We start from the raw sequence: 25,850 nt of genomic DNA, 5'->3' as shown, positions 1-25,850 counted from the left end.
AAGTTGAGGTGAATATCATTCTCAAACCTAATAGAAGTTAAAGGGGAAATACATAGAAACAAACATCATGGATATGGATATGATTTATTTGGCTTTATTTTCTTTTTCCATTCGTTATTTCCCTGTCATGTGAGAAGTCTCTCTTATTCCTACATAGCTCAGCTACAGGATGGCATTGGCAGAAAGTATTTTCATGTGCATATTAGAATACAAAATGCGGAAGATGCATTGGGTAAATTGCCACCAGGCAGCTTAACCTGTGCATTAACAAGTGGGTGCAGGATTTTGTTGTGAGGATTACTGTGATTTAAAAGAACAATAAATAATTACAAAAAAAGGTCTCAGGAAGGAAGCACTGTAGACGTGACAAAGGCTGAGCATTTGCTACTGGGTATTAATACTGTTTGTGTTTAGGTTTTGGCATGTTGTTGATTATAGACATTTTTTACTAAATGTCATTCGTAAATATAGCAAGTCCATGCCTGAATAAATCTCTCACATCCTATGCCACTTACTGCTTGATGCATGGCATTTCTGTTGATGTTAATGAATAAAGTAGCATAGAGTTTATCCCAGTGGGCATGGTGCATGCAGTTCTTTACAGCTGGAGATTTATATGTTACAATGTCCATACTGGAATTCTGTTAATAACTGTGCATACAACTAAGCCTCACACAGATCTGTCTGAAGACAGTATCCTGACTTTTTAAAAATTCACTCATTTAATGCACACTGCAGCTTGTGTCCAGATTGTCTGGCAAGATTATATACTGCCAGCAATATCATGGCAAATTTGATGGGGGACCAATGATTCAAAGTGACACACTAGTCCTTCCTTTGTGCCTTTGGGTATAAAATAAGCAATGTCTCAAATGCTGAGTCAGCCCAGACTATGTAGCTGACCTTCAGTCTCTACAAGTGCATAGTAGCAAACAATGTACAGTCTAATGATTCAAGGAGAAAAATCAAAAGACTTCACAATAATGTAAATGTTAACCAGGCTGTAACCACTCAATAAGTGTAAGTACCTCTTCTATCTTCATCTGCATGACCTTCCATTGGCATTCCCATTCCTTTCTTTCATTGTCAAATCTCTCCAGCAGTTCCATCTTCTCTTTATTCCAGTTTCTCTCAGTATTCTCCAGTTGTTTACGTAGGTCCATTGCTGCAGTCTGAGGATCAGCTAAAAGTTGTTTCTGCTCCTCTTTCTTTCCTGAATATTTCTTGGAAGTTAGGAGCAAACTTATCAGAAGAAGTCCTATATGCCTTTGATTCTAGCTTCAAGGAAAGAAATAAAGCAAATAGAACAGACAGGCAATGAATTCCAGTTGTGCTGAAACTGGTTTGCAGGAGACAGCACCAGGGTTGTAATTATAAACACATACTATAGTACAGATATGTTGAAGAACTTGGCAACAGGAAGAAAAAGAGCTCAAACTCTCCTAAATGTGATATAAGATATCACACTGAGTCTGTTACTCTGCACACTTCAGCTATCCAGCATAAGAACAAAGGAAATGTACACAAATGGATAATATTCAAACTTATTGAAATAAAGCAATGGTGCTATATTAGCACTTGATATTACAAGGTAGTGAGAGCCTGTTGCAAGCTGCTGTGCACCTTTAATTTCTCTCAGAGTGAATTGCAGAGCAATGCCCTGGAATCTTGCAAGATCTGTCCTTTAGGCAGAGTGGCCAAGTATGCTGTCTATAGTTGTCACAAGACAGTTCAGCTACAAATCTAAAGATAGTAAGTTTGCTCAGAATAATGCAGACTTTATACCGCCACATGTAAAATAAGTCCTAGTAGTATATATATTTGTATACAGTATATAGTGTATAGTATGTGTGTGTATCTATATAACACAGGATTGTGTGTTTATCTATTATACACATAATTATGTATATAATTACATAAAAATAAATGAACTTACAGATAAAAATCTCAAAATTTCACTCACACATCTTCATATTTATGTGTATGTAAGAATGGAGTGTTCTCTATTAGGTAAAACCACTTTCACACATAAACCCATCATGCATTTTGGTTTTACAAATGTAATTAAATTAGAGTATATATTCCCAAGTCATGGGTCTCAGAGACAAGGGAACTAGGTTTTATCCTCACCTTTGACACAGATGTAGTATGAGACTTCGAGTAAATCATTTAACCTCTCTGAATTTCAATTTCCCCATGTTTAACAAATGTAAGTTATGGCGCTCAACACCTTATAAAAACTTTGGATGAAAATGTACTAAACAGCACTCTTATATTATGGTTTGTGTGTACAGCAAAGCTTTTTTCCTGAAGCTTTCATGGGCATGATACTCCTCTTACTTTCACAAATTATACAGCAGTATTTCATTCACATCAGCAAATTTACTGCTATACCCATGTAAGTGACATTATAATTCATTCTTAGAAGCAGAAGTTTAGTAACCTTGCATGGCATAATGTCTGCTATATATTGATGTGTAGGTTTTTAAGATTTGGTTTTTAGAACAGACTGCTATGTTCTCTAGGTAAACAGAAATACCTGTGTCACTTCACAATATACTTACAAATTGTATTAGTCAATGAAGAGAGGCTGAGACTATGTTACTTCTCAGGTCACAACAATTATTCATTTCATTGGACATGTTTTCTTTGATATGGTGATTACTCACCTCTATAAACCTCTGCAATTCCCTTTTGAGTCACGTGCAAACCTTTGACCAAAGCACCTTCTATTGGGCAAAGCATGTTGGTTCAGCTGTGCCTACTATGTGATCATTGAGTATCAGCATCTGTTTTATTTCAGCCAAATACTAAGCTAATGCCAAATACTAAGCTAATGAGCTTCTTTCATTAACAAGTGAGCTGAAGTCCAATATGTTAATGGTGTCTCTGAATCAGATGAAGTCCTGCCACAACACATTACACTGACACTAGTGAAGATCCCTCAAGGGATGCTGGGGCTTTAGAAGGCAGTATCTCAGTGAACACTGAACCTCCCTGTCACTGTTTTTCAAGATCACAGTGATGTAATGGAATTCTTTACCTGTCCAATGCAATGTATGAGCTTAGCTCTTTCAAAGTCCCACTCAGATGTGTCACTGGAAAATTGTAAGAGCAACCAGTTCCCTCTTCTCTTTTCCTCTTTTCAGCTCTATCTGAACCACTTCCAAAACAGGCTTCACATCCAGCAAGATCCTGGATGTGGAGGATTTCACCTGCCTAGAAACATTTAACTCATCTTAAAAAATGAAGATCTGTACAACTAACAGAGCTGCTCAAGGACAATGCAGCATTCTCAACATAAAGTCCAGTTTGAGTTTGCTGCTTTGGCCAAGTTCACAGCTTCATATGGAAGCAAGCTTGAGTATAGAGCCTGCTTTTCTCCAGGGCCAAAACTCCAGTTTGGCATTTAGGACTGCAATAAATGTTGATCAAAAACAACACTGCACTGCCCAGAAGAGCTTTTGTAACTGAGACATCTTGTTGTTCCAGCCCTTTTGGCGTTTTTACACTTCACTAGAGGAAAGGTTGCAGTTCTTAATTTGGCACACTGCTAATGACCTTTTTTGCTGTTTTCTTTTTTTATAGACCATCTAAGCCCCACCCAAGTGAAATTAGAGGAATTAAGCAAAATAATCTCTCTATTTCCTCACTTAATTCCTCCTTCAAATGTTTATAGCAAAGAACCATGCAAAGGCATAAGGTAGAGACAGGGATATATTCACCTTGTTGTTTGCAAAACTACCTTTGATGATCAGTGATAATTACTGCAATTCAATCAGAATCAATGAATAAATATTACTAGAAAAAATGTGAAAGCCATATGCTTCAGTTTAATATTTATAGAATGCCCTCCTTTCCTGGATGCATTGACAAAGCAGTTTAGCATATCAAAAGTCCCACGATGCTTTTTTAGGGTCATTCCTGATCACTCCTTTGTTCACATCCATCTTCAAAATTTACTATCTGCCTCATATAAGTGGTCCTTTATACAAATAGACTGGAGACCACCAGAATATAAGCAAGATCTGAAAAAGGTTAGTTACCACTATTTACTTGTAGCTCTACAGCTGCCCTCAAAAATGCTTCTTTAGACCCTGCTACACATGCAAATTAAAGCTGGATAGAAAAAGCAGCTAGAAATGTATTACACATGTTCCAGCTCTGGACAGACCTTCATATGGTGTGATAGCTAATTTGCGCTTGTAGCCAGCCCAAATTAATTGTACAATTGGCTGGTAAATTGTTTGGTACATGTAACGTGTAGAGGGGGCCAGTTTTTTTCATTCTGCCTTCCTTTTCTTCCTCGCATTGCAGTTTGTACTGTTAAAATTTCCCTATCAAGTGCAAATACTCACAGTTTTCTTGAATGACTGGATCACCATATAATTTTGCTGTTACAGCTGCTGCTGGTGCTATGGTGATTAAGTTCCTCAAAGGCCTTTGATTCTTATCTTTTAACGCTTTTCTCCCTGAGAACCAAGAATCACAATTTCTGGTACTGCTAATATAACCACAGCCTGTAGAAAGCACTTGCCTGTTACGACAGGCATTCCATAAGGCTTGAGCAGCAGCACAAACACATGGAAAACCAGTGCTCCTCTTTTTTTATATCTTTTTTCCTCTGTATAATTCCTATAATCTAAAGGCACCCAAATTTTAGTTTGCCATGTGGATTGGCACAGCGTGTGTTCTCTTGTGGTATTGGCACTTTGCACATGTCCTAGACAAGGTCAGAGGCTCATTACAGAAATTGACTTTAAACACCTAATCAATTTTGTCTACATCAACTACATTTCCCTTCTACTTTCACTGGATCCCTCCCCCCTCTCAAGGAAAAAAAAACATTTGAGGCTATTCCTAGTTTCTAATGTTACTCATTTAACCCTCCTCTGAGCATATATCAAAAATGAAAAATAGTATGAAATAAATCTCTATCAGAAGTATGGCAACTGCTAAAAATAAGCTGCTGTGACATCAAAAGAGAAGGTATTATTTTTCCACAGAGACAAGCTAGAGTGCATGTGCCCAGCTATTCAGACATACAAATCTTCCTCTGATTTACAAGCGAGTGATTAATGCACAACTATGGATAAGATGCAAGGCAGATGAGAGCAGACACGGCTACAACCAACAACCCTGGATACAATGCAAGCTTTTGGATGCATAATGAATGAATTGATATATTTTTATTTTCTTTAAAGAAGGAACAGGTATTGAAGATAGTACACACTTTTAACTTGTGAAGACATCAAGCTTCAATATATGGTTTAAAAAACAAAGGAAATATCAAGTTTACAAAAACAGGTTGTCACCTCTCTTGTTAACAAATCAGGTACAGTTTGAAAATCTGCCTGAACCAATGAGAAGCAGTTCCTGGAGGGTAAAAAACTATTACATACTTGGGTGATTACTGACCTACATACAAATATAAACATTAGGCAGATTTTTAAATAACTCTCTGGTCAAACTGTTTATCATTCTTGTAACATTCATTACCCTTATTTTCTATCTTACAAGTTCTGCCAAAAGTCTTCAAGAAACACCGTGAGCCTAAAACAAACAAACAAAAGAAAACCCAACAAAAACCATACCTTTTGTGAATTAAGAAATCCTTTGGAAGTTTTTCAGTCCATTTCAAATGTAGCAGTGAAAGCGGTGAAATGCATAGCTAGCTGGGATAAAGAGTTCCAGTTCTGCAAATCTCGATCTTTAAAAGAAACAAGAAAACCAGGGCAGAGATGAAAACACTTTATCTGGGGCAGCATTTGCAACTCTCTTTGATTAACTCCACAACTTTGACAAACTGAAAAACAGTTCCGTTTAGCATCATCCCAGCAGCTGGTTTCTATGTGACGTCAGTACCCGGAGGATGGCTTTAAAGCCATCTCTTCCAACCCCCAGCTCTGTAACTTTATCTCTGCTCTTATTTTGTGTAAACAACTTCAAGACCAGGACGTATTTAGGTTTTATGGCACAGCCCAGTATTTAAAGCTTGCCAAGGCAGACAGTGTTAGTAAAAAGCTATGACAATGGACATTTTTAGATTTCTTTTATTAGTTGAAGCTAACTCTCTGTTTTAAAGAAGGATTCTTTTATCCATCCTACACCCAGTTTTCAGGCTGCGTTTGACATTCTTTTGAAATTGTACAGCTTGATCCCCACACTGAAAAGGAAAGGGCTTTGTTTACAGAGGCAACCTTTGATGATGGCTCACAGCTTGTCTAAAACTCCTGCCCTCTCCTAAACTCTTTTCTGTATTCAAATATATATTGGCAGTAGTGAAGTAAAGCATCACTAGCCATTGTGTAATCTTATTTGATGTGTATTTTGGGAATGATGACAAATGCCTTGTTCAGGATATATACAAACACTTCTGCTATTTCATAAGGATATGGGATACTGATTCTCCAGTCTATTAAATCCACTTAACGCCTCTCAACAGAGCAAAGTGGATTTAAATTGGCCAGGTATATAGCCCACAGAAATTCTCCCTGCCCAGGGGTGTTCTGGTAAAAATGTGGACATCTCCTGTTCCAGCCATGCCTATTAACCCTGATATAAGCAGGCGTATCAAGGACTGGGAACAGACTGATGGACTTGATTTCTGCCACAGATGCAAGGTCAGTGAAGGACCGTATGACACCATAACCAATTCGATCTGCCTGCTGCAGCTTTGATGCACACCAGGACCGGGCAGCGGAGATCAGGGCACTGCATCCAACTCCCTGCACCTCCCGTCTCGACAGGGCCTCAGTCAGGATTGAAAGTGCAGCCTGTGGTGTCTAATGTTTTTCTTTGCATATCCAGGTGGATTTTTTTGTTAACACTTTGTGACAGGTTACAAATTCCATGTACACTCAGTACAGACAGGCCTAAACTTCTTACAGTGCAAATCTAAGCTCTCTCTGAGGGTCCTGTTTGCTTCACAGACTCCCCCTGGTGCACACAGTGGATATGTGCACATCAGCAACAGTGGCATGGGTATGGGGTCATGCCCCTTCTTGTCCCCACTTGCACTTGTAGATGGAGGTTATTTGTGTGCTCAGGTGTATTTATGAATTAAAACTGCAACTGGTTTCTGTCGGAGGATTCAAGTTATAGGGAAAGACTCCTTTTGCACATCTGTCGGAGAGGGGAGAGCAGGTGTCAGCAGTGTGACCCAGCCTCCGGAAGGACACGGTTAGTTTCCATTCAAGCTGACCGACAGACCAATGGCTAAATTCTACCCTGAAATGCATGAGTAAAATGCCTGGAGTGGGACCCACATATGGACAGGCATGAATCAACTGATAACAGAAGTTGCTAGTAGGATTGAGAATGTAATGTGTGCCTCCAGGGGCTGCTTTGCTTACTTGGCTTTGCTCTTCTTCCCCTTCCCATCTTCTGTGAGGAACAATAAAATGTGTCCATGCTAGAGTTCATGTAAAGCATAAGGGTTTTAGCTCAGGGTGCATTTATAGTAAATATTTAAGCATGTTGCAGGGAAAACACATTTTTTCCTTATATGGTCTGAGTGTAAGCCCTATTGAATACATTACTTGGGTACTTTTTCTCTTCCAGTGTGAGATACCCAATGGGACTTGGGTTGTTTATAAACATTTCAAAAGCCACTTAGGAAACAAACAAAGATGCCTGATTACATGACAGAATATTCCCAAAGAAAATCATTGGCCCATTCATTCAAAAAGCCTTCTTTTGTAAAACCTCAGAACTGCTCTTTGCCCTACGTTATACCCAGACAGCCCAGCTGACATCAAGGGCCATTTTTACATGCCACAAAATTGGCCTTTAAAATGACTTAATGCCCTGTTGCAGCTGTTTGCACGTGTCAGTGGCATAATGTGTTTTAATGGTGAGCTGTTTGCACATGTTGGCAGTGTAACGTGCATTAAATGACCTTGGGACACAGCAAAATAAAACATCTCTGAGGTGGTTTAGTTTGCTGCAGAAGGAAGCACTGGGCCCTGTGCATCTCAGGGGCTGTGCAGGCAGCCTGTGCAGGCAGCCTAGCAGCAGCCTATCCAGGTAGGCTCCACTGAAGGAAAAAAACAACAAAAAAGTGGCAAGCCTGATTTTTTTTTTCTCCCTGGAGCCTGCCTGCCTGCCTGAGCTGCGCAGGGGCCCGGTGCTTCCCGCCACACCTGTCCGCTTGGGCCAGGTGCTTGCGGGCAGGTGCTGCCTGGGGGGGTGCTGCTGCTGCCATGGAAGGAAGCACCAGCCACACATACCCCTTCCCCGGAGAGGCAGGTGAGGGTCTGGCCTGACCCTTGTGTCCACACCACGGGAGTTTGCTTTGCCCTAAATTGAAGCGGTGTTTTTAAAGACCCACTACTTCAATTTAGGGAGAATTAAACTGAAATATACGACCGTGGTGTATACACATGCCCTGTGCCCTGGTAACTTAGAGAAGACCTGTACCTCTAATTGGTTTGAGGTAGAAACCTCGTCTTACAACACTATCACCTCAATGAATTCAACAAGGTTGCATTATGATGAATGAGGGGAGAATATGACCTTACTACTTTTTACTCTGGTGCTTTCTTTAAACATTAACTTTAATGCTAATGTATTTATTCAATGCTATTGCACATTGTTTTGAAGTGTGAAATAAAACATTAAACGCTGACTAGGACAAAGCCTAAATTAATGTTGTCACTCAGGCAATCTTCACATTCATTTCACTACCAGCAAGGCTGGAATGAAAACTGAGTAAAGGCTTCAGGATCAGGCCTATGAGGAACGTTATGCTACTTGCTAGGAGACCAGATCCAAAGCCCACCAAAATCAGTGGGTATCTTTTAGACAGCTTCAACGGCCATTGCTCCAGGTGTTCCTGGCACTGTAGAGAGAACTGTATAAGGTATTCTACTTGCTGTGGAGCCTGTCCATGAGTTCAAAGATTGGAAAGACTATTTATTGGGTTGAGAAGGAGCTGGTTTCTAGGCCACCCTTGCCCTCAGCATGTGCAACTGTCACTGAAGTCAAATTGGCATATTTGTCTGAGTGATGGCATAATTTGCCCTGTACCTTTTATTTTTAGAGGGCAGTTCTGCTTAGAAAGTGACTATTTTAAACTGACAGTTTCCTACTCAACAGAAATTATGCCTGTGTGGTTTCAGGGTCAAACCTGCTGGCAGATTATGCCTGACCTTTATGTGGGCGAGCTTTGTCAGGAGAACACAAGAAGCCTTTCCTGTTCCTTAAACCTGGTGTGTCTAAATTGCCATTCTACCTGCTCTGAGTGATTTTCTTTGGTAAACTGTTGACCTGCCCGTGTATGGAGTGGGCATTTAGCTATTAGACTGATACATCACCTTCCCCATAAAAGGCTCCGGGCAGCTTACATTAAAAAAATATTTGTAAGATAAATTTGCGTTATATATTGTAAAAATATCAGAGATGATCAACCCAGATCTGGCCTGTGCCACTATGTAATCTGGCCCACAGGACTCCCCACAGCTCTAGAAATTTGACAGCAGAAGAGAGGTGACACCACTACCTAGTTGCCAAATTTCCACACTCATGGGGAGCCCTGAGTCTTGCATTCTGGATTGAGTGCCCAATCCCTGTGCACGGGGATGGCCTGGGTGGCACTGGGCTCCAGGGCCCAATCCTGGTGGAGAGGGGCCAAGAGGGAGGAGTACCAGGCTCCTGGATCCCAATCCTGGCACGTAGGTGTGGAAGGGAGCAGCATCAAGCTCCCAGGGGCCAATGCCAGTGTATGGGGCAAGAAGGGGGTAGTACTGGGCCCCCGGGCCTGATCCAGCTTGTGGACTGGCCCCTACCACTTATCTGGCCTGTAGGGCAAGAAGGTTGCACACCACTGGTTAAAACAGATAAAACTTCAAAATAGAGCTGTGTGTAATAAACAAAGTCCCCAAACAGTGTCCAAAAACATAACTCCTCCTGCTCAAAGCCTGCCCATATAAAAAGTCTGACAATGCCTCCTGAAGATGCCCAGGCTCAGGTTCTGACAGGCTGCAGAGGGAAGGGAGTCCAGAGCTGAGGTGCTACCATCAAGAATAATCGTCTATGTGTTTTCACCAGATGAATCTGGTGTGCAGATGGCATGAGTGGGCAGGACTTGTTTTTCAACATGTTTAGACTTGCTCAGGAGGTGCACTGGTCATACCCATGGGCAGATCTAGGATTTACTAAAGTGGGGTTGTGGCAATCCACCCCACAGACCATCGTTAAATGGGGATGAGGTCTGGTTGGAGCCCCCAGTAGACAGCAGGGTGCCAGGCATGGAGCAGGCTCACAAAGCGGAAGGGGAAGGGTATCTGCCCCCATACCGACATTGCTGCTGCTATCCCTGGCTGACCTGAGAGTAGCATAGAGGAGTCCTAAAGCTGCTCCTGTTCTGCTCTAGGTGGGAGCTGTGGGGAGCAGCTGCATGGAGTGCCAGGCTTGACCAAGGACAGTGGTAGCAGCGCACAGTTTCCTCCTTCCAGTGCCTGCTCCTGGTCAGAATATAAACCTTAAGGATCTGGAGCAAGGATTCTTACACTTACAATACAATCCCAAAACTGTAGCCACTGAAATCAATAGAGGAAGGCTCAAACCTTACTCCAGCCTGGTACAATACCAGCCCTATGACAAGAATAACAGAATCCCCCTGGTTGTCACCTACAGCCCCCAGCTTGAACACCATGGACACATCATTGATGACCTCCAACACCTCCTGGAAAATGATGATCATCTTGAGGTAGCCATGGGGGGAAAAACCTGTCCTGGCTTACAGGCAGCTCCCCAGCCTCAAACAGCATCTCTCCAGCCACAGACTATCTAACTCCTATTCTCACCAAGACAGCAGGCCTTGCAGTGGACCCAGATGTCAGTTGTGCCCCCTCATTAGCACAGACTACATCATCACTGGAACAAATAACACAGAGTATAACATCCAAGGTTCATTCACCTGCTCCTCTACCAGCACGATATACACCATCACCTACACATAGTGCCTCCCTGCTGTCTACACTGGACAGATGGGGTGATCCCTACATGACAGATGCATGGACATTAAGCAGATATCAAGTCCAGAAATGTACAAAAACTGTGTTAAACACTTCAACTCCCCTGGACATTCTCCCGCTGACTTCAGAGAAGCCGTTATTAAACAATGGAATTTTTAAAATAAATAGTAAATTGCAAAGCAAGAAATCATCTACAGACAGGATTGTGTTAAATATGGTCGTAACAGGGACTGGAGATTCTTATCGTATTACTTGGATTCGTTTTTATGTCCCTATAGTTTTCATGGTTTATTGTTCTCTCCAACCCCCTCTGACTCTCACCATTGCCCTCTCTCCCTCTTTCTCCCTCCTTCCCTGTCTTTTGCATTTATATCACTAATTCTATTTGATAGCCTGCTCTGTGCATGTTTTTTCAAAACAATTAGTGAAGTAAACTGTGACTCATAAAAGCCTATGCACCTCTGATTCAGTTAGTATGAGGTGCATTCTAGCTTTCTTCCTGACTTCATACTAACAAGGCTAATACCTCTCTCTGGTGATTAGAGGAAATGGTATGCTAAATTTAAAGGCTCTGCTTATTTGTGTAAACAACTCCTGAAGTTCATGTACAGGTCAGCTTGTTTTGTAACACATGTTCAGACAGTCATGCTTTTGGCAATTTTATATTTTCCAACTGCTGGGTGTATTTCTGCATCATGGCTTCTGCTGTCTCCTAGTTCTGATTCTGAAGCATTGGTGACATGTGTCAGCAGACACTTATCTTGTTATAGCTGTAACCTAGAGCTGGGAGCACAGATATTTTCAGATGAAAGAAATATCCCTGTTCGTGAAGATGCTTCTTCAAGGCACCGCTTCTTTTTCATACACGTAAGTAACTTAGTAGCAAGAATTTAGGAAACATTAAGGTTGTTTATAATTTAAAGGTTTTAAAAGATATGACTCTTAAACCAAAACAGACTTAATTAAGATTCTCTGGGGACATGTCTACACGTACACTTACTCCAGCTTAAATTTACTGCGCAGTAAAATACTGCGCAGTAAGCAGGAATAGACTGGCATCTACAAGAGCAGGCATTGAAGTGCATTAACACTGCATGTGGACTGACTTGGGACTGAAGTTAGTCTCAAGTCAGTCCACATGCACAATGTTACTGCGCAGTAAGGCATCTACACATTTTTCATAGTTTCATAGTTCCATAGATTTAGGGTCGGAAGGGACCTAGGAGATCTTCTAGCCCTACCCCCCGCCAGGGCGGGAGAACAACAAAACCCCAAAACAAAAACGGGACTCAAATGAGTCCAGCCAGGTAGGCATCCAGCCTCTTCTTAAAGACCCCCAGGGTAGGGGCCAGCACCACTTCCCTTGGAAGTTGGTTCCAGCTCCTAGCCGCCCTAACTGTGAAGTAGTTTTTGCGGATGTCCAATCTATACCTCCTCTCCATCAACTTGTGCCCATTACTCCTTGTTATGCCAGCGGGCGCTAGGGGAAACAGCGTCTCCCCCAAACCCTTCTGGTCCCCCCTAGTGAATTTATGTGTTATGGCGCAGTAACTAATTGGGCATAAGTCTAATATCTGCATAATGCAGGTATCAAATTTACGCTCAAGTAGGCATAAGTCACCATATTTACTGCGTAGTATGTACGTGCATGTGTAGACACATGCTCGTACCGTGCAGTAATTTTGATTACTGCACAGTAAACCCACACATGTAGATGTGCCCTGGTTTTATTAAAAGAAACATATCCAGAATCTGCTCTGGTAGAAAACTGTGTAAGGTTAGAAAATTGCCTAAAAAGGTTGCAATGTAGAATCATAGAATCATAGAAAATGAAGGTTGGAAGGGACCTCAGAAGGTCATCTAATCCAACCCCTTACTCATACAGGACCATCCCCAACTAGATCATCCCAACTGAGACTTTGTCTACCCAACTGTTAAAAATCTCTAAGGATAAAGACTCCACAACCTGTCCAGATAACCTGTTCCAGTACTTTACCACCCTCCTAGTGAGAAATGCTTCCATCGCTAATGTCTATGAAATCTAAGACTGTCCTAATATCTAACCTAAACTTTTATTGCTGCAACTGGAGACCATTGTTCCATCCTCTTTGTTACCACCCTTCAGGTAGTTGAAGGCTGTTATTAAAACCCACCTTGATCTTCTCTTCTTCAAACTAAATAAGCCCAGGTCCCTCAGCCTCTCCTCATAAGTCATGTTCCCCAGCTCTCTAACTGCTTTTGTTGCCCTCCACTGGACTCTCCAATTTGTCTCATATCCTTTCTGTAGTGGGGGACCTAAAACTGGACACAGTACTCCAGATGTGGCCTCACCAGTGCCAAATAGAGGGGAACACTGCTAGAAACACTCCTACTAACACAGCCCAGTATACTGTTAGCCTTTTTGGCAACAAGGGCACACTGCTGGTTCATATTCAGCTTATTGTCCACTGTAACCCCAAGATCCTTTTTGTAGAGCTGCTGCTTAGCCAGTCAGCCCCCAGTCTGTACCAGTGCATGGAGTTGTTCCTTCCTAAGCACAAGACATTGCACTTGTCCTTAATAAACTTCATGAGCTTTCTTTTGGTCCAGTCCTCCAATAGTTCAATTTGATCCAATCCTCCAAATGTCTATTAATTATATTCCCCTATAAACATTTCTTTTGTTGCTTGACTTGGTTCTGTGACACTGCGGGCACATCTACATGTGCACAGTTACTGCGCAGTAACTTAGGTTTTTTGTAACTTAGGTTACTGTACACTGTATATGCCTGTACTGTGCAGTAACTAGGGCAACTTACACTGACTTGGGCCTCAGCAGTTACTGAAAAGTAAGGCACATGTAGACACCTTACTGAGCAGTAACCCTGTGTGTTTGGACTGACTTGGGACTTTACTGCATTGTAATGCCTGCATGTGTAGATGCCAGCATAGAAACTGCTTACTGAGCAGTAAGTTACTGCACAGTAAATGCATGTGTAGACATGGGCAGTGTCTAGCATTGTGCTCATGGTATTACAGCAGTTCCACATTTTTTTTCATTTTCTTTTTCAGCATCAATGACTGAGAAGCTGATGACTTAGCTAATCTAGATCCTTTTAGCTTCTTGGTCTCCCTCCAATCTAGAGTTAGACTTGAGCATGACATGGAGACTGCACTTCTTTGGTTGGACATTAGCTTTGATAGTGAAGTAAGTAATGGGGTGGGGGGGAGAGGAGCTATAAACTTATCTGCTGACACATGGAGTATGCAAGATCAGTGTACCACTCATCCTTCCTGGGGGGAGGGGGGCAGAAACATACAACAGACATCTGTTTGTTCTTCCTAAAGACTTTTATGTCCAAAGTCCTTCAGAGTTCCACCTCATCATCCCCTTGTTGTACACACACACACACACACACACACACACACGGCCTCTGGAAAGATTGTTAGATGATTTGGATTACCATATGTTATGTTGATGATATTCAGTTCTATGGGCCAGGTCCTTAGCTGGCATAAAGCAGTACTTTACAGAAATCCACAGAATCTGAACATATATTTGTTCCCTAGTCCCTAAATGAGTTAGAGCATTAAATGATCTAACCTCAGTTCAAAACAAAATTGGCTTAATACTGGCAATCCAGGGAAAGCATCATGAGAAATTGATGGAGCCATAAATTCTCTGGATATGGAGAATATTCCCATCCCTTGATTCAGTGGTTTTCAATTTCAAGGTATTCATAGATTCATAGATTCATAGATTAAGGGTCGGAAGGGACCTAGTAGATCTTCTAGCCCGACCCCCCGCCAGGGCGGGAGAACAACAAAAACCCCAAAAAGAGAAATGGGACTCAAACGAGTCCAGCTAGGTGGGCATCCAGCCTCTTCTTAAAGACCCCCAGGGTAGGGGCCAGCACCACTTCCCTTGGAAGTTGGTTCCAGCTCCTAGCCGCCCTAACGGTGAAGTAGTTTTTGCGGATGTTCAATCTATACCTCCTCTCCAACAGCTTGTGCCCATTTCTCCTTGTTATGCCAGCGGGCGCTAGGGGAAACAGCGTCTCCCCCAAACCCCTCTGGTCCCCCCTAGTGAGTCTATAGACAGTCACCAGGTCCCCCCTTAGCCTTCTCTTGTGGAGGCTGAATAGGTTCAGGTCCCGCAGTATCATTAGATCCCTCACTATTCCTGAATTCTGAAGGAGCAAATAATTTCCAAATCACTTCTGAAGCATATTCAATGTAGCTGGGTGAACTTAACTATAGTAGTAAGGACATTAATACACTGGGGATTTTTGTAAGCATAATAATAGTATAGAAACCCTGGCACATTGTTTACTAGGATATATAGCATTGTGGAGTACTGTGATATAAAACTTTACAGGAGCATAAAATATACTCAAATCAAGAAAATTCATAGTTAAGGTAATGACTTCCTAGACACTGATTTTGCTTTCACACCAATGACATCTAAGAAGAGTTTAGAATCAGGTCCTCTATACCTGTCTGACATCCTTGTTAAATAAGAGATGTAGGTAGCCATAAGTTACAATAGTCCAGTTGCTCAGAATTTTGGACACTGATTCAAGTTTGAATTTGAATTTGTTTATGGGATTAAGTCAGTAATACTTAAAACAGACAAACTGATTTCCCCTAAAGCAAGATATGACATTTAAAACAAAAAGAAAGCCCTTTGTGCTAAATTCCATTTGCACAAGGTTCAGCCTGGATAGGTTTTCATAACTGCAAACATGAGAAAAAATGTTTCTCAGAAAGTTATCAGAGAAAAAGCAAGGGGACCAATTTAGAATGATATTCCTAGGCCAAAATTAAAAATAAAATATTCCAAGTCCTAAGTGACTGTCCGTATGAAAATTATGTTTTCCTCAACTGGGGGTAGAGAAGACGAGCATCTCCACAACCAGCAACCCTTGAAATATTCTCTTGGGCCAAAGAACCTGAATGGTCCATGCAACTATATCCTTCCCTGGTGCACATTTCCAGAGAATCTACAGACCTCTCAATAACTTAGGATGGGAACACACATAACAACTTGAACTGTTCCAAGAATGTCACTGACTGGGGACTAGTTTACAACTGTCACAGTTCAGAGATGGCCATATGTACACTGCCAGGGGTTTCAAGTAGAATGGTCACCTTGCAGACATTGCAGTACTGTCAAACTGCCACCAGGGGGTGGAAGTGAGCATGCCTCACAGTGGCCAGTGCCTGGGGTTTCCCAAGGATTTCCTTTGTACAGAAGGAAGACCCCAATTGGCTGGACTGGGTAGGGCCTTCTGGACCCTTACTTCTACATTTCAGGGCGATTGGGTATTCCAGGAGCTGCCGAAGATCCCTTTCTCATGCTGCACCTTTAAAACGACTTTCCCTAGGAAGACTCTTAATTTTGATTCACCTCCACAGACACACTGTGAGGGAAGGTGAGCAGGTGCATCTTTAATGGTAACAGCAATCAATAGTGAGAAAAAGTGAGCCACTGCACAATGAGCATTTAATACCACTGAATGTCCAGTCCATGCTTAGTCAATACGAACTGGCCCATTAACTGTTATTGTTGCCCAGAATCAAGGGCAACCACCTGAGCAACTATTTCTAGAGCAACCAGTTGCCTTGCAGGGAATTGGGCTTTAGGGGGGCAAAGGAGGGTTCTGAAGAGCATTGCAGTGTGGGATACTCAGAGGACTGACCAGACACCGGTCATGGGAAGTTTGGTGTCTGCACATAACACTGAACTGGTTCCCAGAGAAGTGGCTCAGAATAATACCAAATTATCCAGGTATATGTTTATATGGTCTAGGAGGTTTAAATGACTCTAAATTGGCTTGTAGGTCTGGAAACTTGTGGTTTGAATTGTATTTAAATAATCTAAGTGTGTCGACATCCTTAAAAAGTAATGGCAAAAAGTATCTCCATTATTAAGAGTACATTTCTAGATTAGATTAGGTTAGGAGTTTTGATTGAAATGGGCTTTGTTTTGCTTTGTTATTGTTGTACATGTATATGAGAAGGGCTCTTGCAGGAAAGTTCTTTCATACTTTGGTATGTCCTCCATTTGTGACTCAGTTCCACTGGCCACCAGATGCTGATTTTATCCATAAGCCTAGAACTGAGAAAGTATGTCATACTGAAAAGTCAAGCCACAGTGAAGTGAGCCAGCAGCAAGCTTGCAGAAAAGGTAAGTGGCAAAGGGCAAGGGTCAATGACCAAGAGAAAAGGCACAACAGGATAAGGCTGATGGGCATTCACTAGAGAATCAATGGAATGAGACAGAGAAACCTTCCACAGACCCACTATTGATTTAGCCAAGTTTTTAAAAAAATTGCATTATTTTACATCACCCTAATTTTAACTCACCCCATGGCTCCACAACACCACCAGAGTAACAGGGTACAAATATCACATAAAAAGGCTGATCCTGAAAAAGGCTGGGCACCCACTACCCTGAGTAGTTTTATTGGGTGCTGAAAGTGTTTCTCTTTTCTCAGGTGACACCCATACAAATGTGATAGACTAAATGCAAAATTCCTACTCAGTGGCTGTATCTACATGAGACCCTGACTGTGCAGTAGCCTGTTACTACTGCGCAGTAGTGTCATGTGGCAACAACAGAGGCACAAGGCTACTGCGCAGTAGTGTCACAAAAAAGGTGTTCATTGGTGCTACAGAGCAGTAACTGGGGTTACTGAGCAGTCATTTTGTACTTCTATAAACAAGTACAAAATGACTGTGCAGTAACGACCTTGCAGTCAGCATCTCATGTAGACATGGACAGTGGTTCTCAATTTTTTTAGACCAAGGGCATCCCTCGATAGATTCAAAGTCCCCTTTGCAAAATGCCAGTTCTTAGTTTTCACTCTTTTTTCAGCTACAGAAAAATAATAGAGCAATTGTTCGGTTGCAAAAAACTCAGAGAGACCACAACAGGTCAGAATGTTTTAATATTATAGATTCCTATTTGAAAACTCTGGGTTTATCTTGTGAATCATGTCTGCACACCTAACAGTACTAACATTGTGTGGCATCACATAGCACTCTTGAAAGGGTCTCAAGGCACTCTGGGGTGCTACAGCACCTTGGTTGAGAATCACTGTTCCTAGCAGTATTTGGGTATCAAACAGGTACTACACAGTGCTGTGAAACTCCACTGTCATATAGTTGCAAAACTATACAACCTGCACAAAAGCAGTGCAGTACGATCACAGAATACATATTAAACTTAGCTTTGATGTTCATTTGTGTTTGTGAACCAAATTTTTTAGAGGAAAATGTAAAGTGACCCTAGCAATTCTGTTTTGCTTCTATTTCCATAAGATCTAATAAATATTAGATAAATTGGCTTAATTTCTCAATAGCATTTTTATTCCAAAATATAAAAACAGAAAAAAATCTACATTCTACTAACTTACCTGGAAGATCTTGGTGAGAAGAATTCTTATTCAGTTGGGTGGTTTTTTTTGGTTTGGTTTTGCTTTTTTGGTTTGGTTTGGTTTGTTTTTTCTGCAAACAAGTAGTCTTCAGTGTTTTTACAGCGGTGCCTATTACAGAAACTATATCTCTTATCTTGGAGGGTGAACAAAATAAACAAACTGAAAATAATACTACAATGAACAGTAAATGATGAAAGGTTCACAGTACAAAAAATAGTGTAAAGAGGAAGACAAGTTTAAATATTGTTGTGTAAGAAAGGGATGAAAATAATACAAGGATGAGAATAAGTAAAATGATAGGCTGGAACATCTGGGAAAGTAAATACAGAGAGAAAGATAACAGTTAATTTATGAAACAGCAAGTCCACTGTTTTAACAGAGTAAGCAGTGAATCTGATCCTAATCCTGTGAATGCACTTTGCATCAATGTCCCATTTGCCTTCTACATGCAACCCGTTAGCAAAGGTAAGTCGCAAAATGACTAAATCTAAACAACTGCATTTGATCTCATGCAGTGCACTTACAGCTTTAAACTCACTGGGCACATCCAGATGTGCATGGATGTTTGGTTCCCTGGGGACATGTAGCGGCAGTGCATCTTGTGTCACCATTACTTGTCCGCAGGGAACGCCAGTGCCATGTGTGCTTTGGTGCACAACAAGTTGCCACAGGTGGGCTAGGAGAGGCAGAGGCCAGCACTGGGCTAGCCCCAGCAGCCTTACCTGGGGTCCTGGGGGCCTCTTGGGGCTGCAGCCATGGCGATCCTGCCAGGTGGAGCCCAGCCAGCAGCTTTGGTGCAGCTCCAAGCAGCCCAGCTCCACTTTTCAGCAGTGCATGCTGCCCAAGCACGCGCTGCTTTGGGTTATTTTTCTGTGGGGTTTTTGACCCCTGGATATCCAGGGATCAAAAGAAACACACAGAAAAAAAAACGAAGCAGTACATGCTCAGGCAGCACACTCTTGCAGCACAGAGAACACCAGACTGTGCGTTATGTGGTGCTGCAAACATGTTTGCGGCACCACATACCACACAACCACGCTCATCTGGATGTGCCCACTCGGTGTATCTACACGATATGCAACAAGTGCAGTAGACTAATTCTACTGTGCTTTAATGTGGCAGATAGTGCTAATGCAATAATGTGCAGTGGAATTAGAATACTGTGCATTAGCGTCAAAAAAGCATGCACTGGCACTACTGTGCAGTAGTGCCTATTACTGCACATTAAGGCATATATGTAGATGTGTCCACTGTGCCTGTGACTTTCTCATATAAAGAAATAAAAACCTAATTAGTCAATATACAAATAAGAAAAAAATACTGTCAGCTTTCCATAGCAACACTTTTGATGGTACAACTAATAGCACTGCATAAAGTTGCCAAAACATAATAAGAGACTTACTAGGAAATCTGGACAATGCTATTAGTAATAACAACATTTGTATGATAAGATGCATGCATGCTAAGATAAAAGTAGTAGATTTTATTCATCAAGTCATAAGATGATAATCATGAGGATCAGCAAGGAATTTCCTCCCCAGATTATGTATGGAACAATACTGTGGGCGCGTCTACACAAGATGCTTTACTCATGATTAGAGCAAATTACTGTACAGTAAACATCACCATCTACACGTTAAGACTCTTATGGCACAGTAATTTGCTCTGATCATGAGTAAATTCGCTACCTGTAAATACAAGTAGCAAATTTACTTGCGATTAGTTACTGTGCAGTACGGCACATATAGATGGCTGATTGGGAACAAACATGCTCCTGGTCAACCAGGCAACAGGGGGTGGGAGATTTCTCCCTGCCTCCAGGAGCTGCCTACTACCAAGGCAGGCTCCACCACTGGAGCCAGGGTGTGGACAATTTCCTCCTGCCCCAGAAGCAGGGAGTTCCCAGCCCCCACTCTGAAACTGCAATCATGGAGTGAGGGCTGGGAACAATCTCCCAGCCTGGCTAGGACCTGCTCCTGACCAGAACAGTTCCTGGTCAGCCCCAGGCTGCATGGGAAAGTCTACATATGCAGCCCAGGGCTAGCCAGGGACTGCCCATGCAGCCCGGGGCTGGCCGGGAACTATCTTGGTCAGTGGCAGGTCCCAGCCCTGTGTCCTGACTGGGTGATTGAGGTATGGAGCTTGGGAAGAGCTGTGGGGGTAGATCCCAGCCCCCTGCCCTGATCTGCCAGTAAGGCAGCTAGCAGTGGACCCCCCTACAGCTCTTTCCAAGCCTCCTGACTCCAATCAGGGGGTCCCTGCTGCTGGGGCAGAAGGACATTGTCCCCACCTGGCACCTGGCAGCAGGCAGCTCCCAAGTGCAGGGAGCAATCTCCCAACCCCTGCCAGGAGATAGCAGTCTCCTGGCCCTGTGTTCCCTGCCAGCCCCTGGGCTAGCACCCAAGGGGAGCCTACAGCTCCCCCTGGCTGCTTCAGGGGCTGGTGCAGGGCCAGAGAGGGCAGGAACAAACTGCTGCCAGGAGCAGCAAATCTGCTTTCGCATCCCCACATGTGTAGATGGCCCACCTGGGGTGGGTTTACTGTAGAGTCAATTACTGCAATGCAAACCCACCACAGGCAGGTGTCTACACATGCGAGGATGTGGGATAAGATTTGCTCTAAAGTAAACCCACCCCACAGCTTTTGCATGTGTAGATGCATCCTGTATGTAATATGCAGGATTTTGGTTGCACTGGTTTTGTTCTTCTTCTACTGTTGAGTAAGAAATGGCCATTAATAGATGCAGCAAATTACACTTGATGAACTAACATGCTAAGCTATTATCAAAACATCTCTGTTCCATCTCCTACAATACCCTTCTGTGCATCTGGAAAGTAATTTTTCATGTTAATTAATCCCTGGTGTTTGATATACACTCTTATAATTGTGGCAATAAACTGTTTTCTCCTCTGGTAATGTCTCCATTTGCTTCTTTTCTTGATGGTTTCTTCCTGTTTTTCAGTAGGAGCTGATACTAAAATGGTTGTTTTTCTTATCATCAGCAGGCAAGGTTCTTTAGGTAGATGTGATATCTTTTATTAGACCAACAACACTATTCTTAAATACTGCCCTCTAACACCAAAGAATATCTGTTCCATGTCCTTACTAGTGATGATGGTCCAACTTTGGCAAGTGCTTGTACAAGCCAAAAAAAAATGCCAAAAGAGACAAATTTGCTGTTTCTGGGTGCATCTTTACTGCACGGTTGACTGCAGTAAACATCTTGGCATCTACATGTACACCCTTATTAGGCTGGAGTAAACTAATTTCCTAAAAAGCTCCATCACAGCGCATGTGTAGATGCTGCCCTGGGTGGCTGGGGCATGAGCATGCTTCAATGCAGAGGCTGTCTGCTAGCTAGCAGGCTAGCTGGAGGGGCTGCCTGCTGGCTACACTAAAGTACTCTCATGCTCCCGCCAGCCCCTCCACAGCATGTTGAACCAGGGGGGAGCATCTCTGAGCTGGCAGGCTGACCCCTTGGGCTCCCTGCCACCTGGGGTTGCTCCATCCCAGCTCAGTGTGTTGTACTTCTGGGCATGCATTCAAATGGCAGTAAACTCCAGAGTTTATTGCCCTAGAATTTATTGCTCCCAGGTGCACATTCAAATGGTGTGCCCAGGACCAATAATCTTGACAGCAATAAATTCAGGAGTTTACTGATTCACATTAATTGCATATGTAAACACGCCCTTCTACAGCAATAGTATCTTCAGTTATATTTTTTAATGTAAAACCAATCCTACAATCACATAAATAGCCATTACTCACATGAGTAGCCCAAATGACTCCATTTGTAGTGAGGTCCCTTGTGGTGGACTTAGGGATTTAAAATTAAACCACAGATATTTAGAAACCAAAGACTCTGCCCATGATACTATTGTAAGTTTAAGGTGCCATAGGTGAAATTTTTGGCTGAAATTGTTTGGCAGTCCCTTTTTACCTGTAGGCCATAATAAGTAAAAGTCTACCTGACTCACTGACAAAGGTTCGTCTGAACTTCGGTCATCTGATGACTTTGGAACTTCTAGTCTGTCGATGAAAGTCTGGAGTTCTTTCCGAAATGCCTTCATCTGTGCGTTGATCCGATAAAGAAGCTCATGCTCCCGTATTCTGCTGCCATCATCTTCTTCATCCATCAGTCCGAACAGATCTCCATTGGCCACATAAATTCTTGCCTCTGTTATAATGGTGCTTGTGTCAGAAATCAGGCGATCTATTGTCTTTCCTAGTCGCTCAGCTTCTGAGCGGATGTCCTTCATCTGCTGCCGATCAGTGAAGTTTTTCTGCCACCCTGTTGGGGTTGGATAAAAAGATCTTGTGGGAGTCAGGCACCGGATGTTACGTACCTCTTCAGAGTCACTTTCTCCCCCAATGGGCCCTTCCCTCTTTCGGTGAGGAGGGCGGGAATCATCATCGCTTTCTTTTTTCCCCGCATCACTTTCAGCATCGCTGTCTCTGGGGCTGCCTCGGATCCCAAGGTGAGAGGCCAAATCATAGCGTTGCATGTTGGACATTAATACCCTGTTCTCATACTGAAGTTGCATGACTTTGCCACTAAGCTCATTGATTTGCATACGGGCAGCTTTTAGCTCTTCCTGCAGTGCTTCTGTCTTGGCATTATCATGATGCCTTGAGCTCTCATGGGCACCAGACTTATACTTGTATTTGTTTAGCTCAGCTGTGATGCGTTTGTTCTGCTCCTCCAGGTCAGCCAAGTTTCTCCGCAACAATTCTGTTTCATCTTCAACTAGCTGCAAATGCTGCCGTAACTCTGAGAGGGATTCACTCTGCTCCCCGAGGAGCGGGTTTGCTGTCCCTGAGAAATCATCTCCCCTTAAATCATCAAGCTCTGCTTTCAGTCCTCTGTTTTCTACTTCTAGTTCCACTATTTTTCTTCCAAGGATGTTGGCTTCTTCCTCTACTAGTCTCAATCGAAGTTTGAGTTCTGCTTCTCTGGTGGTTGGGGGTCCACCTGCTTCTCCTTTTGGTAAGGGGCTGTCTAGATCCCCATAAAATGATCTATATTTTTGCAGTTCATGTTCAAATCTGTCTTTCTCCTTATCAATTTTAGCCATTTTTTTCCTCATCAAGGCAGCTTCTTCTTTGACAAACTGCAACTGGCATTTCAGATCTTCATTGTCCTCCTTATGAAAAGAAATAAAAGATTTAGCACTCACTTGATGTAAGTAAAGAAATAATAATCTGACATCACAAATGACTTTTACATTAAGAAGTCAAATAAAATTTTTAAGTTTAACAATAAAAGTGATCAAAATTTCAGATGCTAAAAGATTACAATAGTTATTACTGTTCTACTCCCAAGGAGTGAGATTATATTTAAAACATATATCTACTTTCTTTGATATGAATGTCCCTAAATATGTGTGGAGGTCTGGTATGAAAGAATGAGATTTTTTAGAAAAAATAAGGGGAGGAAATTGAAGAGTGAGATTATACATTTTAAAATTCCGTATCCAAAAGCTGAATAAATAAAATTAAAGCTACTTGCAACCCCAGAACTCTCAAAGCAGCACACAAAAGTCCTGAACTAGGTAAAATGCTCGTTTACTTAATGGGAGTTTTGTTTTTCACCCTGATTCTACAACCTGGACCTCTGAGACCATGAGGTACCATGGACAGGCCAAATTTGTATGGCTCTCACTATAGGACTGAATTAATGTTAAAACTGCAGATTTGGGCCCAAGTGTCTCATACACCTTTCAGCAACATGATATAATAAAATACAATACCACAAACACTATAGGGCCAGGTACTCAACTCATCTTAATTGACTTAGATTCAAGGAAGGCATAAGTTAAGGTATTATTCACCATACCTCTGTGGGTGTCTGTTGTGACTTTTTTTCTGATTTCTGCAAGTCTTTGCTCCCTCTTCTTTTCAATGACTGCTATAAAAAAAAAAAAGAAGAATTACATTGAAAATGTCACTTCAGATGTATCTAACTCAGCCTCATTTTTTAAAACAGCACTTTGCATAGAAATTGAGCTGGAGACATAACATAAATTCCATGCAAGGCAAAATAATATAGCTACTATAGTTGACTGCATTTTGCATATAAGAACATTTCACAAACAGGAAATACAGAATCCTTACAACAGTCCTAAAGGTAAGTACCATTACCTCATTTTTCAAATGGGGAAAAATGAGGCAGATGGCACTATCTGGTATCACTGAAGTCAATGAAAGCTTTGCCATTACCCTCAGTGGTGTCAGGATTTCATTCAGAGTTTAGACTGCAATCCAGAAGTATGACTGTAGCTTGCATACACATATCGGAGTTAGCTTTAGTCTGGTTTACACAGCTGTACAGCAGTATAGCTGCAATGACACTGTCCTTACACACAGTCATAGTTGGGTTCATGTGGCTACACCAGTGTTGGTATCCAAACATACTGGCTTCAAGTTTGCACACGAACATTTGTATAACTCTCAATGACAGCCCAGGATGGTAGAATAGACTGACTTAAGTGACTAAAACCAAAGAGGGAATAAGAAGCCAGCAGTTCCCAGTAACTGGTTCCTTTTCAGTAAGGAAAAAAATAAAAATAAATGTTAAAACTAGAGCTGGTGGAATAATTTGATGGAAATAAGTTCTCTCAGGGGTTTAGGCCCCCCCCCCCCTTTTTTTTTGTTCAAATGTGCAAGCCAGTCCTAATATATGTGGGTGAATCATATATTCACAAGCACTGACTAAATCATTTGATTGACTAATTTTAACCTGCTGGGTTGTTTGCAACTTGTTTGCTTGGACTGTTTGCTATGCACCAAGAAGGATGGGTCACCACAGTCATTCCTGGTGTCTGAGTAGATAACACTGACTATAGAATAATGAAAAATGGGTCAGATCCTGCAGGGATTTTCTGTGCCTGGTGAACCCTTGGATGGAATAGACAGAATATTGGCAGCTTCTAAGCTATGTTCTCTATACCCACTCCTCTAGAGCAGGAGATGTGCTTAGAAAGCAGATATGACCTGGAAAACTTTGGCTTCTAGAACTACCTGCTGGGCCACTTAAGTATAAGCTAAAACAGCCTCTCAGGTAAAGGAGGATAATGAATCTGGGTCTCCCATTTCTTGAGTGAGTGCTCTAGCTGCTATGCTATTTGTGCAAAAGGTGGGCACAACCGGAAGCATAACAACACAGCCAGGTGCCCAGGGCAGCTGCCACATGCAGGCGGTGGCAACTCCTGGTTGCTGCTATACTGCCACTGTGATCATGTGGCTATAGCAGCAGTCAATTTTTTTTGCACCTGCTCCTCTCCCCCATGTTGGGCTGGGACAGCTGCCCATGTCACCCTCCCTAAGTTACACCACTGGGCACCACCATCACTATGACAGGCATCCCTTTGTAGGAGCCTAAGGGATTGGAGTCTTTAGCAAACTTGAGGCACCCCCCGTTCTGACCTGAATCTTCGCGTAATTCAGGCAGC

General features: G+C 42.3%; 1 protein-coding gene across 1 annotated transcript in view; it reads right to left on the bottom strand.

Annotated features, from left to right (window-relative positions):
- LOC109299688 (protein SOGA3-like) overlaps positions 1-25,850 on the bottom strand; it is a gene marked incomplete at its 5' end in the record, with an annotated part of 81,598 nt that overhangs the window by 15,956 nt on the left and 39,792 nt on the right. Inside the window, 7 exon segments of the mRNA XM_019520210.1 lie at positions 1,029-1,206; positions 1,208-1,278; positions 5,595-5,614; positions 7,542-7,613; positions 22,074-22,215; positions 22,368-23,543; positions 24,236-24,307. Of these exon segments, the coding sequence (XP_019375755.1) occupies positions 1,029-1,206; positions 1,208-1,278; positions 5,595-5,614; positions 7,542-7,613; positions 22,074-22,215; positions 22,368-23,543; positions 24,236-24,307 (1,731 nt within the window).

This window comes from Gavialis gangeticus, unplaced genomic scaffold, assembly GCF_001723915.1.
Source record: "Gavialis gangeticus isolate Ggan-Ray unplaced genomic scaffold, GavGan_comp1, whole genome shotgun sequence".
Classification (NCBI taxonomy): Eukaryota; Metazoa; Chordata; order Crocodylia; family Gavialidae; genus Gavialis; species Gavialis gangeticus.
Note: the sequence above shows the minus strand (reverse complement) of the source record. Positions and strands in the feature narration are given on the sequence as shown.